The 17,851-nt window shown below is 43.3% G+C and overlaps 1 protein-coding gene across 4 annotated transcripts in view; it reads right to left on the bottom strand.

Annotated features, from left to right (window-relative positions):
- NTRK2 (neurotrophic receptor tyrosine kinase 2) overlaps positions 1–17,851 on the bottom strand; it is a 394,884-nt gene that overhangs the window by 90,428 nt on the left and 286,605 nt on the right. For all 4 annotated transcript variants that reach the window (XM_021064645.2, XM_021064643.2, XM_084979791.1 and 1 more), the window contains one exon: positions 3,731–3,861. In XM_021064645.2, coding sequence (XP_020920304.1) covers positions 3,731–3,861 — 131 coding nt within the window. The remainder of the gene's footprint in view (positions 1–3,730; positions 3,862–17,851) is intronic.

Below are 17,851 nucleotides of genomic sequence, written 5' to 3' on the forward strand. Positions count from 1 at the left end.
TCACCATCTCTCATCTAGCCAAGTCTTCCTGTGCTGCCTCTCTGATGTGCTTTAACTTGCACCTTGAGGAAGTCACCCGACTTCCCTGGACCTCGTTTTGTCATCTATAAAACATGAGATGTAGGACATAGATATGATTCCTAAGGTCTCTCTTATGCTCAACATTTTACATTTCTAGAAATATACCTGAGTTAGGGGAGAGGAGGAAGAGAGGTCCTGAATCCTACAAAGCCCACTTGTGGCTATATGTAAAAAAAAAAACCCAAATCAGGGTACGTTCAGGGTACAAGGAAGTGGTGGAGGGATAGTAGCTATGGAAATGCAGGTTGGATAGAGCCAAAAATAATTAATGCATCCATAGCTGATGCAGGGAAACTGCGATGAAATGTTTCCTTGGCAATTGAGTTACTTAAAGATAAAGGAACTCATTTTGATCAAAGACTGGTTTCTCTGCTTCTCTTCCTCTCTATGGTTCTTCAGCTGTAATTCAATGGAAGGGGACAAATCCATTTCACCAAAAAATAAAGGGCATCCAGAAAGATCGAGGAAAGAGCAATCCAGTTGGAAGCAAACAAGCAGATACTCCAATGCGAGAGACCTGCTCAGTCCCTTTACTCCTGGGAACGGCCTGCCCAGGCCTTAGGATCTCTTCCATCTTAAACTGCTTTCTATGGATCCCTCAAGTCTTAAATCATTTGAGGCAGGCGACACCAGAATTTATAGGAACCTGACATCTGTCAGTCTGAATGCAAACCCTCAGATTTCAAACCAGTCAGCTCCATCTAGAGAAGGAAGGACAAGAGCTGCTATTTCTTAGCATGCATAATCAATGCTGCAGGGGTTGCTAGGCAACGGGCAGGAAGAGTGTCAAACATCCCTGGGTGCCTCCAATGGAAGTAGAGCAGCCCTGGCAGCCACTCCTCAGAGGTGACAGGCTCTGGGCTCTTCAGGCCCTGGAAATCACATTTAGTCTCATTCCTTAAAAAAAAAAAAAAAAAAAAAAAAAAAAAATCCCTTTATTGTGGTCAGGGTGGAACTATAGACATTTTCCTCTCAGGCCTATGAGATCGCTTTTGAATACACTTTCAATCAGCCCAGACCCCTAAAAATGAGCAGGTCAGGCTGCTGAGAGGCAGCCCTGTGAAAAGTCCACGTGTTATTCTCATCCAATTCGTCCCGGATGCCGTGAAAGATCAGACTTGTTTCTTGTGCAGCTGTGGCCTCTGGATTCTAGAAAGTGATAATGGGCCTCCTCTCTGAAGCTTGAAATCATTCTGGCAAACCTAAGCCAAGCCTCTGACTTCCACAAAAGTTCACCATCAAGGTCACTGAGATGAGTTTTCTTTTTTATCTTTAGGTGTGAGACCTTGAAGTTGAAATGAATTTTTAAGCTGTCAGGCCCTTTGTTCTGTCTACTTGAGATCAAGGGACAGATTTGTTTTGTTTTAGTTTTATTTTTTTAGTAGGGTGGATTAAAGAACAAACAGCCCTCCTGGGTCATTAATTTGCAAACACTTATTTGGCAAAGCTGGGAGGTTTACAGGGACTTGGGTTGGGATTAGGGTTATGATTGGGATTTAAACCAGAAAGAAGCCTCATTGACGGTAAGTGCTGGGGAGCATGCTGTGGGCAGGTCAACTGGCTCCACAAAGCTGCAGCTGGCTAACCCTTCGCCATTACTAGCCCAAGCGATGAAATCCTGGGTTAGCATGAGTGTGGAAGGAAACGTAAAATATGAGCAAGGATGCTCTGGATTGAGTCCTGTCTCCTTAAGAGCACTGCAAGTACAGAGGTGAGTGTACAATAAGGAATAATGCAAGGATGAAAGGCAATACCCCCTGACCAAGGTCTTTCGGCTACTCCCGCACTGTCCTCTAGGATAGATTCCCTACTCTCCCAGGCTTGTCTCATATTCAAAGATTTCACCCTGTGACTCCATGAAGTGAGTTTCCTAAGGCCTGACTTAGCTCCCTGAACGGGCTCCAAATATCAGTGGGAAACGTGGCCCAAGACATGGACCCATAGTTTTCAAGCCTCTTTGTCTATGACACAGGCTGGATCAGGATCACATGTTCCCTAAGCATCTTCCAACTCTGACACTGTCTCAGGCTATTAAGTTACAAAAATAGAGGCACCTTTGGGTCCCATTTTTCCAAAAGGGTGGGGTGGGGGGGAGATAGCAGCAAAAGAAAGCAAAGACTGCAGATATAACACTGCCAAAATGTTCTGAACATTTTGTGCTTCAAAAAAAAAAAAAATAACAAACTTTGGGAGGAAATGAAAGAAAAGAGGAAGCAATCGCAGCAGCAGGAATGAAACATCTCCAGCGACCCCGCAGGATTCTCACTCTACATCACTCACCGCACCTGACCTGGCATCTCTCCAGCATGTCCCTTCCTTCCCCCTTCTCGCCTCTGCTTCACTGTCCCCTGCCATTTGTTTATCTCAGTGAGACGATGTTTATTTGATAGGTTGTATATGCATCATCCCTAAAAAGCTCCAAAGAGGAGCTTTTTCGGAGCCTAGCTGAGAGTCTAAGAGTCTCCGTGTCACCGGCTTACTTACTTCTGATGACAAGGAAAGCAAACGCACGGTTTTTCATTTGGATGAACTTTCACAGAAACTGTGTTTAGTCTGCAAGTTGGGTAAGTTCAAGATTCATATGATTTCTCTCCCCAGGCACTCCTACCACAGATACTGATGTATTTTAACGCTAAGTGCAACAGGAACAGAATCTGCATCTCTTTGCAAAAAAATGGAAAGTGGTCCTGGTTATAACGAAAAAATAAATGCCATTCATGCAAACATGCCATGTTTGGCTAAAACAAACAAACAAAAAGGCGAAATTCGATCATCTTATCTTAAGCCAAGAAGTTACAGTTTATTATATTAGCCATGTCCAGATTCATTTCGCACTTATTTCACTTTATAAATATACACCTCTTTGGAGGGTTTTATGTGTATCATCCAATACCTTGGTGAGTCCTTTTTTTTTTTAAAATTTTGACCACGCATAGGCAAAAGATCTGTGGAAGGCTTCAGTGCTGTTTTGTTAATTCTTCTGTTTTACAGGCACTCAGGGGAAATTTTAGCCCTTTCAATAATGTTTACCTTCCTGAAGACCTAGTCTCCTTTTTGACTTTATGGCTACGACAAAGGACTTGCACATTTCTCTACTTCAGCAAAACCTTGTGTCTCCTAAGGTGGTGGGATCCACCAGAGATGCCACCCACCTTGGGATGGAAGGGTGCCTTGGAGACATCGGGGAGGGATGAAATAAGGACTAACATCCATTCTTAGCACCACAGAGGCTGAGAGAAGTGAAAACCAGAGTCTCCCTGCTAGACCCTTTGAAGACGAGACAGGCCCCAGCGGAGCTTGGACAAGCGCTGAGCCATCTGAGGAGACAGGGGGGCCTCCAAGGCTTGGCTGGTTGGATTCTGCTTGGCCCCACTGACCTCCATGCAGAATTTCGTTAACATGGACTGTGAAGGGTGGCTCAGAGCCATTCCCAGCCTGCAGACTGATAGGCTGTCTCTGAGAAGAACCTCTGCCAATGGGATAGGCCCCCAAACATCCTTCCCACAGTCCGTCCAGGTAGAGGTATCTGAACCCATCCGCCAGAGCAGACGTGCTCTGCTCCCGAATCAGCCACCACAATGAAATAAAGCGACCCTCACACACATGCAGGTGGCCACAGATAATGAGACATTCTGGAGCGTTCTCTTACCTTCACGGCCACCAAGATCTTGTCCTGCTCAGGACAGAGGTTATAGCATTCAGCTAGGAACACTTTTCCAAAGGCTCCTTCGCCTAGCTCCCTTTTCAGAACAATGTTATGTCGCTTGATGTGCTGAACAACTGTAAAACAAAGACAGAATGGACATTGGAATCGAGGCATGCGGAGGTGAAGGCAAGAGGGCTGGGGAGTCAGTGGGCTGCACCCTGACCTTGCAGGCCCCAGAGTCTCTCTTTGCACACAGAGAACCAAAGGAGAAGCCCAGTGTCCTGCCGTGGGGTCCACCCCAAAGAGCTGGAAGGCGATGGCATCACTTGCTCTTCAGAGTGGAATCATTGTTTCTTTTTTTGTTTGTTTTTGTCTTTTCAGGGCAAACCCATGGCACATGGAGGTTCACAGGCTAGGGGTCCATTTGGAGCTATAGCCGCTGGCTTACGCCACTGCCACAGCCACAGCCACAGCAATACCGGATCTGAGGCCGAGTCTGCGACCGATACCATAGCTCATGGCAATGCCGGATCCCAGACCCACTGAGCAGGGCCAGGGATGGAAGCTGCATCCTCTTGGATGCTAGCTGGGTTCGTTACCCACTAAGCCACAATGGGAACTCCTGGAATCATTGTTGTTGATAGAACAAAAGTAACCGCCTTGCATTTGGCGGCAGGATGTCACTTATAAGCTTTCCAGACTAGGAAAGGGGAGAAATGAGAAGGGGATGGATGTCAATGGCAGGCCTCTCACAAGGCAGAGGCTTTTCTTGTGTTTCTCAGTTATGTGTCTAGAGGAAAAGGCAGAGAGCTAGGCTGGAATCCTTATGTCTCTGTTAAGCCCCCTCGCCTCCCAAGGCAGAAAAGATGAGAGGACACAGTGGCCAAAGGGAAGATCTCTGTGCTGCTGATTAAAGCTGTGTCCTCATAGCTGACTTTTATCCTTCTGGTGATGTGGGCACCATGGCTGAGCCTCAGTGACTCCTTTGGTTCAGACCAGAAATGCCAAGAACATCTGTGCTAAGGGCTGGCTTCCTTAGCTCCTTCCTTCCTTCCTTCCTGTCTTTCTGTCTCTTTAGGGCCGAACCCGTGGCATATGGAGGTTCCCAGGCTAGGCGTAAAATTGGAGCTCCAGCTGCCAGCCTACGCCACAGCCACAGTAACACCAGATCTGAGCCACACTGGCCACCTACACCACAGCTTGCAGCCACACCAGAACCTTAACCCACTGAGTGAGGCCAAGGATCGAACCCTCATCCTCATGGATACTAGTTGGGTTTGATACCACTGAGCCATGATGGGAACTCCCCCCAAATGACAGAATTTAAAAGACTGTGACTCCTTCTAGAGCTTGCAAGTTGTTGCCACTGATGTCTTCTCCTTTGCCCCTCACCCCCCTGGAAAGCATCCTTTCCTGCCTCTATACTTGGGGAAACTGAGTCTGTAGGAATTTCAGTGATTCACATCTCGGGGGTGGAGATGCTAGGATTGGAACGTAGGTCTGCCTGAATACAGACTCCATGATTTCTTCTCTACACCACAATATTTCTCTTCAATTGCACATCTTGTTAAGCCTGACAAGAGAAATAGACATATGCAAGGAATAGAGTAAAAAGTACAAATAAGCTCCCAGCTTCCTCTCTGTTTCCTTGACTCTTCAAAGGCCAGTTCAAATTCTCAGCCATTTGGAAGTTCAAAAGAAAATACAAAGCGTCTCTCTGTAGTTTTAATCACAATAGGAAAATGAATACTCGTGACCTTACTATGACATTTAAGAAACAATGCCACTAGGGAGTTCTCCTTATGGCTCAGCGGGTCAGGAACTCGACTCGTATCCATAAGGATGTGGGTTCGATCCCTGGCCCCCCTCAGGGGGTTAAGGATCCGACATTGCGGTGAGCTGTGGTGTAGGTTGTAGATATGGCATGGATCTGGCTGTGGCATAGGCTGGCAGCTGCAGCTCTGATGAACTTCCATATGCTGCACGCGTGGCCCTAAAAAGCCAAAAAAAAAAAAAAAAGTCAAACAAACACCCCCTGCAAAATACCACAATATCACTAGTACTTTTTTTTCTGTCTTTCTGTCTTTTCTAGGGCCCCACCCACAGCATATGGAGGTTCCCAGGCTAGTGGTCTAATCAGAGCTGTAGCCACCAGCCTACACCACAGCCACAGCAACACCAGATTCGAGCCACATCTGTGACCTACACCACAACTCACGGCAATGCCAGATCCTTAACCTACTGAGCAAGGCCAGGGATTGAACCTGCAACCTCATGGTTCCTAGTCGGATTCATTTCCACTGAGCCACGATGGGAACTCCTATCACCAGTACTTTTGAATCACCACTGTGTTCCTTCTTGGTTGTAACCACTCCCTGCTGACCTCCAAAGGACAGCCTGGATATTGTGTTAATCATTTCCCTTATTGGCTTCCTACAAATGACATATCCCTAATGAGAGAGTGTTGGCCTTGGCCTGTTGTGCACCTGCAAATGCATCCTACAATGTGCATCCTTCCAGGTTCTGCATCCCTCGCTCAACACTGTCCTTGAGACTGGGTTCCACTGTGTGTGTAGTAGTAATTCCTTTGCTTTGACTACTTTATAAGAGTCTGTGGAAGGTCTGTAACACCGTTTCCATATCCATTTTGTGTTGATGGATATGTTATACAGTTTCTTTTTAGACACAACTCGCTATAAAATACAAGCGATGATGAAGGGTTTGCTTTAATAGGATGTTCCCCCTGATAATTCATGTGGTTTGGAGCTATGGCTGCTTCCATGGGCCTCTGGGAACTCAGGGTGATAAAAATCAAAAGGTCTTTTATGAGCCACATTATTAATGAATGTAGGAATGTATATGAATTTCTCATGCTCCAGTAGCCATGCCTGAATTTAAGAGGGGAGAAATGTGTTCATTAGGTAGAGTGCCCATATAAAGAGACGAATGTAATTCTTGCAGAGAATTAGCTGCCCTATTTAAATCTAATATTTAACTCCATGGTTGTCATATGGTCATTGGGAATTAAACTGCCACTTGATTTACTTTACACTCTAAGCACATTTAGGCGAGTATTTAACTTTTTTTTTTTGCATTTGGTTTACACTTTTTCTTTCTCCTTTCCTCCTCTTTCTTTCCTTCTTCTTTCTTTCTTTCTTTCTTTCTTTCTTTCTTTCTTTCTTTCTTTCTTTCTTTCTTTCTTTCTTTTCTTTCTTTCTCTTTCTTTCTTGCCTCTCCTCTCCTCCTCCCTCCTTCCCCCCTCCCTCCCTCTCTCTCTTCCTTCCTTCTTTCCTTCCTTCCTTTCCAAGCAGTTAAAAAAAAAAAGTTGGTGGAAAATAAATTGACAAAGCTATGGCACAATTTCACCCTCTTCAAAACTAAAATTGATGAGACCAGTTTTCCCATGCCAACCCTGAAAACGGTAAAGGCACCTTTTCTTGAAGAAATGGGCTCTTTTGCATTAATTTGTTACTTTGGGATATAACAGATTACATTAATGGTGGTTTTTGCCCATGCACTCTCTAAATAAAGTGAATCTGTGCCACTCAGGGGCACAGATAACAGTTTTGTGTTTGTATTTACAGTCTTGCCAGGGCCTCAGAGTGTTTGCACACAGCTGGTACTATCTAAATATTTGTTGGAAAATGTGCTGAATGAGAATAAAAACAATAGCCAGATACTGTTTTGTTTATCCTTTCAGTTAACTGACAACAACCCTATTGAGCACGTAGGCCATAAAGCAGCATGATTCTCCATGTGGAGAGTAAGGGGAACAACCTTGAAGCTATCACGTTCTCGAGCTAAGAATTTTTCCTCCTCTCTTCCAGGAGAGCCTCAGCACTTATCCCAACAGGCCTCACTTCCTGTTTCCCTCAATCACCACAGGAAGTCCTCTGCACCCTCCAGAGGCATCCCTCTTTTTCTGGCCTCACACCTCCAAATTGCTCACAAAGCCATAGCTTCTTCTTGGCAGAACCAAGGCTAGCCCCTCACCTCCCTCACATGCCTTTCCTTGGTTGGGTCCCTCTGGGCTCTCTCCCATAATCCCTGATCTCTCCTTAAACTTCCCTTTACCTTCCTGACTCAAATAAAACCTTGGCTATGCCTGAGGACACCCATGCTTTCCCCCTGCAGCAACTCCTGAATGAAAGCCACACCCACTGCACCACCCCCCCCACCAGGGCCACCAAGGCCTGGGTACCTGACCTTGTGGTAATTACTCCTCTTCTCTTGCTGGAGCCCCAGCCACCTGAAAGCATCTGTCTGAGGAAGCCGTCAGCCTGTACCACTTCTGCCTAGCTATGCCCCTCACCCACTGAGCCCCTGGCTCACACTTTCCCTCTCCACTGGCCCAGCTCCATCATCCCCAGGGCTCGAGGCACAGAGGAATGGAGAAGCTTGCCCAAGCTGTACAAACATACAGTTTAAAAAATTTTTTTATTATAGTTGATTTACAATGTTCTGTCCATTTCTGCTATATAGCAAAGTGACCCAGTTATGCATGTATATACATTCTTTTTCTCATATAATCTTCTATCATGCTCTATCACAAGGGATTGGATATAGTTTCCTGTGCTGTCCAGCAGGATCTCACTGCTTATCCATTCTAAAGGCAATAGTTTGCATCTACTAACCTCATACTCTTCTGTCTTTCAATAGTTAATAGCTAAAAGACAAGGTACTGGGAGATCTGAGTTGGTTGTTTTCATGTTGGCATTAACTTAACTTTTTCTAGAAGCAAGACTTTCTTTCTTTGTTTTTATTTTGGGATGGGGGGAAGAGCACCTACAGCATATGGAAGTTCAGCAGTGACAATGCAGGATCCTGAACAGCTGAACCACTAGGGAGCTCCTAGGAGCAAGACTTTCTTAATGAAGGAAGCAATGCACTGATTCCTCTTCTGGACAATCTCATTGTTTGTTTGCTTTTGCTTTTTAGGGCCACCCTTGTGGCATATGGAAGTTCCCAGACTAGGGGTTAAATCAGAGCTTCAGCTGCTAGCCTACATCACAGCTCACGGCAATGACGGATCCTTAACCCACATAGTGAGGCCAAGGATCCGTGTCCTCACAGATACTAGTCCAGTTTGTTACTGCTGAGCCACGACAGGAACTCCCTGGACTAGCACTTTGAATAACACTGCCTTCAAGGGCCCCAGGAACCTTTGGATTCATTTGATGCAAACTATTCTGTGTGAAGTGAGTATAAGATTCCATGATAAATAATCTATCCAGGAAGCATGTTGCAATGTTTACATGCTTCCTTTCTCTGAGGTCAGTCAGTTCTCTGGCTCTTAACGTTGGAGACTCAAATAAAATAACCTCAAACCCAACCCGATAACTAATAAAAAATAAATGAGGAGTTCTCATCGTAGCTCAGTGGAAATGAATCTGACTAGTATCCATGAAGACAAAGATTCGATCCCTGGCCTTGCTCAGTGGGTTAAGGATCCAGCATTGCTGTGAGCTGTGGAGTAGGTTGAAGATGCGGCTCGGATCTGGTGTTGCTGTGGTTGTGATGTAGGCTGCCAGCTGTAGCTCTGATTTGACCCCTAGCCTAGGAACCTCCATATGTCACGGACTGGGACCTAAAAAGCCGTAAATAAATAAATAAATAAATAAATAAATAACAAAAAATCTGAAACTCTATTTTAAATGGCTTCTTTGATTTGGAGCAAAACTTAGCCAAAAAAAAAAAAAAAAGAAAGAAAGAAAAAGAAGAAGAAGTATCAAGACAAGGTTTAGGTGGTGTGGTGGAAATTACACCACCAAACTCCTGTGGTCTGCAGACTGATCTAGGTATGTTCATAGAGTTAAAACAAAGTGTGTGATTAGATTATTGTGCAAATAAATCTACTCTGTGGAATAAGGGAGAAAGTAACGACCAGCAATAGCAACCAAAATGAGGGTAAAAACTGTCCAGATTTTTTTTTTTTTTTTTGTCTTTCAAGGATGACAACTACAGCATATGGAGATTAACCCACTGATCAAGGCCAGGGATCAAACCTGCAACCTCATGGTTCCTAGTCAGATTTGTTTCCACTGTGCCACAACGAGAACTCCAAAACTGGATATTTTTATTGTCAATGGAATTTTCCAGAGTGGAAATTTGGTACCTTTGGTCATTTGCTTCCTGAGTACCAGAACTGACTCGATTTCTGGTTTTGTATTAGCATCACTTTACAGCCACAGAAAAATGCACTTTGTCACAAAGTAGCTGCAGTAGTTTATAGAGATGCTTGCAGTTTCAGATGGTTTAAATCAAATTCTCAGTATCAATATCTCCCAGAAATAAATAGTCTACGCATACACATAGGCTATAGTATCAATCCATGTCTATATCCCTTGATGCTCAATCTAAAACTAATAAAACAAATAAATATAACTTTACTCGCTTAAGGTTAAAAGAGAAAATATATCCTCCCATATTCTCAGTAATGGGGTTTCATAGAGACCCTTAGCCCCATGGATATATCCTGCTTGGCACATGGATTTTAACTTGAGACATTTATTGAATCTCTAATACATGCCAAATACCCAGTAATCTGCAGTTAAAAAGGAAGATATTTTAAAGTTTTGAGTAGGATGGTAAAAGTTGATATACCCTAGAAGATAATATTCCATATTGGGAGCAATTTCTCTGTTTCCCTACAGACCTAAATGGAGGGGCTGTTTTAGCAGTTCACCGTCACAGAGGATCAGATGCTGTGATGGGGGGAGAAGTTCAAGATCTCTGAGGCTGACTCCCTTATGTTTGCTTTTTTGTTTGTTTTTGTTGTTGTTGTTGTTTCTGTTTGCTTGTTTTTGTTTGTTTGTTTTTTTCTTTTTAGGGCTGCACCCTCAGCATATGGAAATTCCCAGGCTAGGGGTTGAATCAGAGCTACAGCTGCCAGCCTACACCTAGCCACAGCAATGTGGGATCTGAGCCCCATCCATTACCTATACCACAGCTCATGGCAATGCTGGATCCCTAACCCACTGAGTGAGGCAAGGGATCGAACCACATCCTCATGGAGATTAATCGGGCTTGTTATCACCGAGCCACAATGGGAACTTCCTGATTCTCTTATGTTTGACAGTCAGCCAGTGAGTCTCAGAGAGGTGAAGTGACTTCCCCAGGTACACACAGCTATAAGGTGACCAAGCTTGGACTCAGATCCCCGGACTAGGAAGAGCAACCCTTGGTCTCCATAACATAAGCCCCTATTTGAGACTACAGGAGGTGTGCATTTCTTGACAGTAATGTGAAAACAGGTATTTCATTTAGTAAATTATCTCTTCAACTAGAAATACTTGAAACATTTACGTTTATCATCTGAAATGGATCAAGCATCTCATAATGAAGAGTTTCACTAGAAAATAGCCAATAAACATAAAATATGAATGCAAAAATCAAAATGTCAAACGTATGGAAGATGCTTGACTTTACATGCAATTAACAAAATTATTTACTAAATATCTTAATGTCTATTTCACCGGGAACATATTCAAGCAAGGTGTAATCATTCACCATTCACCTTGTAAAAATAAATTTGTATGAAAGACAGGTACTATGTTTTGAATATTTCATCTCTGTTTTTATTAAGATATAACTTGGGACTAAATGGAAAGGAAAAGATGCAGTTAAAACCAGAGATGTAAAACACTCCAAGACAAGATGAAACCAAATATTCATAAATAACATTAATGATGAAATAGAACATGTAATAACATTGAGCCATTCTTAAGCACTTTTCATCAAAAAATCCCAATGTGCATTAACATCAATTAATTTTCATATCCCTCTGAATAAGGTCAATAGTCACATTTATTTTACAGATGACACCACCATTAATTGACTAACTTGTGGTCATAGAGCAACCCACTTATCCTTTCCAAGTGCAATTTCCAATGAAATGAGGAAATAGGGAGGGAAGAGAGGGGCCCGAACATGTGCTGATTGCTATTATGGGCCAGAAAATGTGCTGAGAGGTTTACAAGGGTTATCAATCTTCGTAGCAATCCAGTAGGGTATCCTTATTTCCATTTTCAGGTTTAAGTAAAAAGAAGAGGATCGTATAAGCTAAATAACTCATCCCAGTTTGTACAATTGCTAACAGGCAAAGTTTAAATTCTTTCCATTACTATATTCTACCTTTCCTTAGCCTTCTGACAGAAGAAAAGGGAAAGAGAAAGTGTGCTTGGCTTTGCCCAGCTAGCGAGTCATGGGTCAAGTTTTAGTTCAACAAACCTCTAATTAGCACCTGCTATAGCCTGGGTCCTAGTAAAAAGGATGCACAAGATAATCCTTGTCCTCAAGGAACTCACAACCTAAAAGGGCAGAAAACCACACATGATGTTACCTATCATAACTTTTATTACTTATGCCTTGGCTTCATTCACAAAAGATTCCATGTACTTTGTGTGATCATGCAAAGGAAAACAAAAAGTTCAAAAAGAATTCAAGTTAAAAACAAACAAACAAACAAACAAACAAAACAGAAAAGAAGTCTAAAACAAGAGGCTAAGTTAGAGAAAATAGAAAAGAAGGCTAAAACAAGAGGTTAAGCAAATGTGGGAGTTCTCCTCACGGCTCAAAGGTTAACGAACCCAACTAGGATCCAAGAGGATGTGGGTTCGATCCCTGGCTTTGCTCAGTGGGTTAAGGATCTGGCGTGGCCGTGAGCTGTGGAGTAGGTCACAGATGCAGCTGGGATCCGGAGTTGCTGTGGCTGTGGTGTAGTTGCTGTGGCTGTGGTGTAGGCTAGCAGCTGTAGCTCCGATTGGACCCCTAACTCGGGAACTGCCATATGCGACGGGTTCAGCCCTAAAAAGCAAAAGCCGAAAAAAAAAAAAAAGAAAGAAAGAAAGAAAGAAAAGAAAAAAGAAAAAGAAATGCTAACATGAAGATTCTAGGGTCCGATGTGGTTATTAAACTTAAGTCATAATTTGACTCTGAGTTTCTCCGCAGCAGAAGCCAGGAGAGAAACACAATAAACATATACAATATTGATGACCCATAAGTAAGAGCACAGAAATTCCTTATGGTAAGTAAGATTCTTCACAGCATCTAGTTTGGAAAAGAATATATTGGATGGATTTTACACAGGAGATCAACGTCCTTAACAATGCCTGTAGAGTAAATAGTGTATTTCCTAAGACTATTTCTTATGATAGAACTCAATAAGAAATAAACATATGACGCAAAAGTCACCCTTTCGTTAAACATCACACAGGGAGTCCACGGCACTTATCATCATAATGGCATAAAAATCAATGGGCTTCCTCAAGAATGCTTTGGGGATGGGGTTAAAGAAGAGACGTAATTTCCCACACCCACTGCTGGGCCTGGAACATATTAGGCAATCAATACTATTTTATGAATAAATAATAACATGAACATGTAAAAATAAATGAGTGATTGAACAAGAGATGAGAATGGTGGGAAAGAGGGCTTTTAAGGTGGGGTGAGAGAAAAAATACGGATCAAGAGGAGGAAAAGTCCAGTTACCATGCTAAGTGAAGTAAATCAGAGAAAGACATACACCATATGATATCACTTATGTGTGGAATCTAAAAAAAATGATAAACTTATCTGCAAAACAGAAATAGACACACAGATACAGAAAACAAACTTCTGATTACCAAAGGGGAAAGGAGGGGAGAGGGAAAACTTAGGAGTTTGAGATGAATATATATACACTGCCATATATAAAATAAAAGACTAACAAGGACCTACTGTATAGCACAGGGACCGACAGTCAATATCTTATAATAACCTATAATGGAAAAGAATTTGAAAAAGAATATATATGTGTGTGTGTGTGTGTGTGTGTATATATATATTCAGTTATATATACATAACTGAGTCACTTTGCTATACACCTGAAGCTAACACAACATTGTAAATCAACTGTACTTCAATAAAATTAAAAAAAAATGTGATTTATCTTGTTTTTTTTCCTGAAGAGAAAGAGCAGGCTACATGCAACAGAAGGAGGATGAGGGTGGATGACAGAGGGCTTTGAACACCACACTAACTAGTTTAAACAAGCTCAGGCCCTAGTAAGCATGGACTCTTGCACAAAGGACTTCCCTGACTCTTGCCTTCCTTTCATCGTCTTTAAAGGAAGGCGTCTGCTCCAGCACATACATTCCATGATAGGTGAGTCCATGGCTTTGTTTTGTAGTCTTATGTAGAAGACTGTTGAGCGTGGAAGAAAAGTGACAAGGACAGATTAGATTATTCTGCCAGTGGCCAAATTGGAGGCAGAGAGGCCAGTAACAGATGGAACTGTAGAACCTCATTCTCGCAGAGTCCCATGCTGAGCAGGGGGTGTGGGGGTGTCGGAGGGTGTGGGAGTGTGGGGGTGCCGGGGGGGGTGGCCTCCATCTAGTTACTGACCCACCTTTCTTCTCCAGTCCCTTGCGCATCAAATGCACACCGCTTAGTGTGACAGGCCCCAGGGAAGCTGAGGTCATGTCCATGACCCCAAAGGGAACAGAGGCTGTCACCAAGGATTGATCCTGATATTTTTAGGCAAGAGCAGAAAACAAGGAGCCTTAGCACAAGACCAAAATGGACAAACGAGAGAAGCAGGAGAACAGGCCATGGATGGGCATGAGGAGAGCAGAGGTCAGACTTCCTGGGGTAGAGGAGGCAGTGGGAGGTGAAGAGGTGGAGAACGTGGGTGGAGACCCCCTGAGTGGGAGGTCAAGGGCAAACGGGAGCCTGGATAGGGCAGGGACAGACAGGTCAGTCTAAGGATGGAGTAGTGACTCTAGAGAGATGGGGGCTGGGGGGATTTTGAGGAACGAGAGATCTTAGGGTGTTTGTAAGTTAAGGGGAAATGGTAAAAAGTAAGAAATTAAAAAGACATCAAAGAAGGGAAGGAAGGAAGGAAAGGGAGGGAGAGAGAGAGGGAGGGAGGGAGAGAGGGAGAGGAGAAGGAAGGAAAAGAAAATTGGTGGGACAGATTTCCAGGAAAGCCACTGAAAATGCGGTGGGGTGGGGGATGCAGAAAACTTCTGAAGCAGAGAGGAAAGGTTTTGCGCAAACCACCTTCTAAAAAAGTCACCTTTGATGCACATCACAGCAGGGGGCCACTGAAGGAGGAAGTGGATTTTGAGGGACTCCCTAGAGCCTCGGGGTGAACCTTCAGGCCAAGCCTGGCATTGGGTCGCTCCAGGGATGGACAAGATAAACTCTTGCCAGGTGACTCTGCACCGCTGGGAGGGCACCAGGCACCCACCTGGATGCACTGTACAACATCCAAGGGCAGCCAAGGACCTTTTCCTTCTCAGCCCAATTTTAATACCCAGTTTGAGGGAGAGCAGAGCAGCTATGAGGAGGTGAGGGAAGACAGGATAGGGCTACATCTAATCTGCACATCCCATGAGATAAATGACTTGCGTTCTTGGAAGTTAAAATTCCCCAAACTTCTTGCAGAAAACATCCAGGGAGGGGAGGAAAGCCCCAGAAATCTTTCAAGCTGTTAGACTGAAGGGAACACCACACTTCAAAATACACATACGGCACATCCTTCGCTTTGACAGCCCCTAACAGCCAAAATTATATCTGTTCTACACACTGGCATGTGGTAGAGTTGGATTGATTTGCCCTGACAGCCCTCCCTGCTGGAACAATACTTGTCAGTCAGCCCCGGCAATGTTTGTATTTTCAAGAATAATTATGCAGAGTGACGGTACAAGATCCTGGCAGGTGGGCCAGGCAGTCTTATCCGTCTACCTCTTCTAACCCTGTGTCCCTGAGCCCCCAAGCGCTTCCTGCTCCCGAGGAGGGAAAGCACCCCTTCAACACCCTGCTTCCCCCCTCCCAAGCTGGGTGTATCGACTTCCCTTTGAGGGTTCTAGGCTGGCTTCAGTTTTATCACCTAGGGCCCTCCACTCCCATGCCCTCTAAGCCAAAACCATCCTTCCTTCAATCATTTCAACTGGTAGACACTAGGGTCTCCTGATTGACTTCTTCAAGTCCATGGGCCTTGACCAAGGTGCTTCTGAATGAATGCTCCTGTCGTGAAAGAAATATTTGTCTTTGGTGGGGATACGTCGCAAACCACACAGGCCAGGGTGCATCAGGGGCTTTCCTAGCCCGTGTCTTAAGTTAGTAAACAGTTGATACAAGCATAAAGATCGTGAATATCTTCTGTGTGGGCACACTCTAGTGAGGGGGCGGGACTAGGTAAGAGCAACGCAGATGGAACAATAATGTGATCAGGATATGATTAAATGCTGCTGAGCCAGCAAAGTGCTCGGTAAGCGGGCCACTCAGCAAAGGCTCCGTGGAATCACCGAGACAGCTCTAGAAAAGCAGGTTGGCGTCTTGATGAGGAAAGCTCTGGACACAAGAGAAAGGAGTGAGCACTTAGCATAAGAAGCAGTGGAGAGCCAGTGGGTCCTTCATGAGGTCTAGAATTCCGTGCCAGCTTCCCTGCTGCTTTCTATGGCTGTATGCTCTGCCCCAGTTCCACAGAAAGGCAATGCTCAGTAGAGCTCATAACCAAGATATGTGGTGAATGAAAACTATAAGGGCACAGATAATATTTGGGGGAGCATCTCAAGCGTTTTCCATCCCTGGATGGCTCTCTGAACAATGAAGATACCAGGCAGAGTACAATGATAGTTCCTCTTCAATATGGTTATTTGAGAACTCGTAGGGCTAGTGTGTGTTTTTAAAGGATTTTGCCATAGTTTCAGCATCTTTCAATCCAACATCTTATTTTTCTTTCTCATTTCACTGTAAAAGCATTTATGGGTAAAGAATTGTCTCTGATGCTGTGGAAGGTTCAAGGGGGGATAAGGGCAAGAGGAGGTCAATGTCATTCATGGCACATCTGCTGGGTACTTATGTCAAGCATTGTGCATGCAATCTTGTCTTCAGACATCCTGCTGGACCTAGAAAGAGACATCACTGTCTCCATGTGGAGAATGGGGTGAGTCTTGGAGATGCTACGTGATTTGCCCAAAGTCACACAGTTGGAAAGTGGGCAAGGTAAGTTAGAAGTGGCTTCAAAACCATGCAGTCTGTATGTAGAGAAAACCTTAATCCAAAAAGAGACTAGCACCTCAGTGTTCATAGCAGCTGCGCAATAGCCAAGACATGGAAGCAAACTAAATGCCCATTGACAGATAAGTGGATAAAGATGTGAATAATATATAATAGAATAAATAATATTATATATATGAATAAATATAATGGAATGAATAATATTCAGCCATAAGAAAGAATGAAAGAAGGCCATTTGCAGCAACATGGATGGATCTAGAAATTACCATATTAAGTGAAATAAGAGAGAGAAAGATAACTATTACATATCACTTAGATGTGAAGTCTAAAAAAAATGACGCAAATGAACTTAATTACAAAAGAGATTCACAGACTTTGACAACAAACTTATGGTTACCAAGAAACATAATGAGGACTGGGGGCAGAGATAAATTGGGACTTTGGGATTAACATACACACACTGCTATAACATGAAATAAGTAAACAACAAGGACCTACTGTATAGCACAGAGAACTATATCCATATCTTAAAATAACATACAATGGAAAAGCAGCTGAAAAAGAAAAAAAAAAAATATATATATATATAACATGTGTGTATAACTGACTCGCTGTACAATTGAAACTAACACAACATTGGAAAATAACTATACTTCAATTTAAAAATAAATAAATAAACATTCAAAGAATTAAAAAAAAAAATAAAACCAACCTCACAGTCTCTTCCAATAGAACACAAATCTTCACTGTAAAGGAAGTGCAGTCGAATAGGGAGATGGAGACATAAGTACACACATAACATTTGTCAAAGGCAGAATGTAAAAAACTGCCATGCCAGATGTTAAAAATAAAGGGTTGAGGATGTTTAGAAGGAAAAAGAAATTCTTTGCATACAGGGTTTGGGGGTGGAGGGTGTGCCATTTGTCTCCCGTCAGTTAAGCAGGGCTTGAAATGTCCATTGGAAAGAAGCGCAGTGTTGAATATAATGAATTATGACATTTCCAAACAGCCAGGATGTCACTGATATGATCATGAACTGGACCTTCATGTTAAGACATATCTGCATTAAAATCTAAAATCCGAAACCTAAACCAAATGAAATTTCCATTTGTGCAGGTC

This window comes from Sus scrofa, chromosome 10, assembly GCF_054392235.1.
Source record: "Sus scrofa isolate SSC_HxYL_T2T_F1_AM1 chromosome 10, Sscrofa_HxYL_maternal_Yorkshire_Landrace_v2.0, whole genome shotgun sequence".
In the NCBI taxonomy this organism is placed as follows: domain Eukaryota; kingdom Metazoa; phylum Chordata; class Mammalia; order Artiodactyla; family Suidae; genus Sus; species Sus scrofa.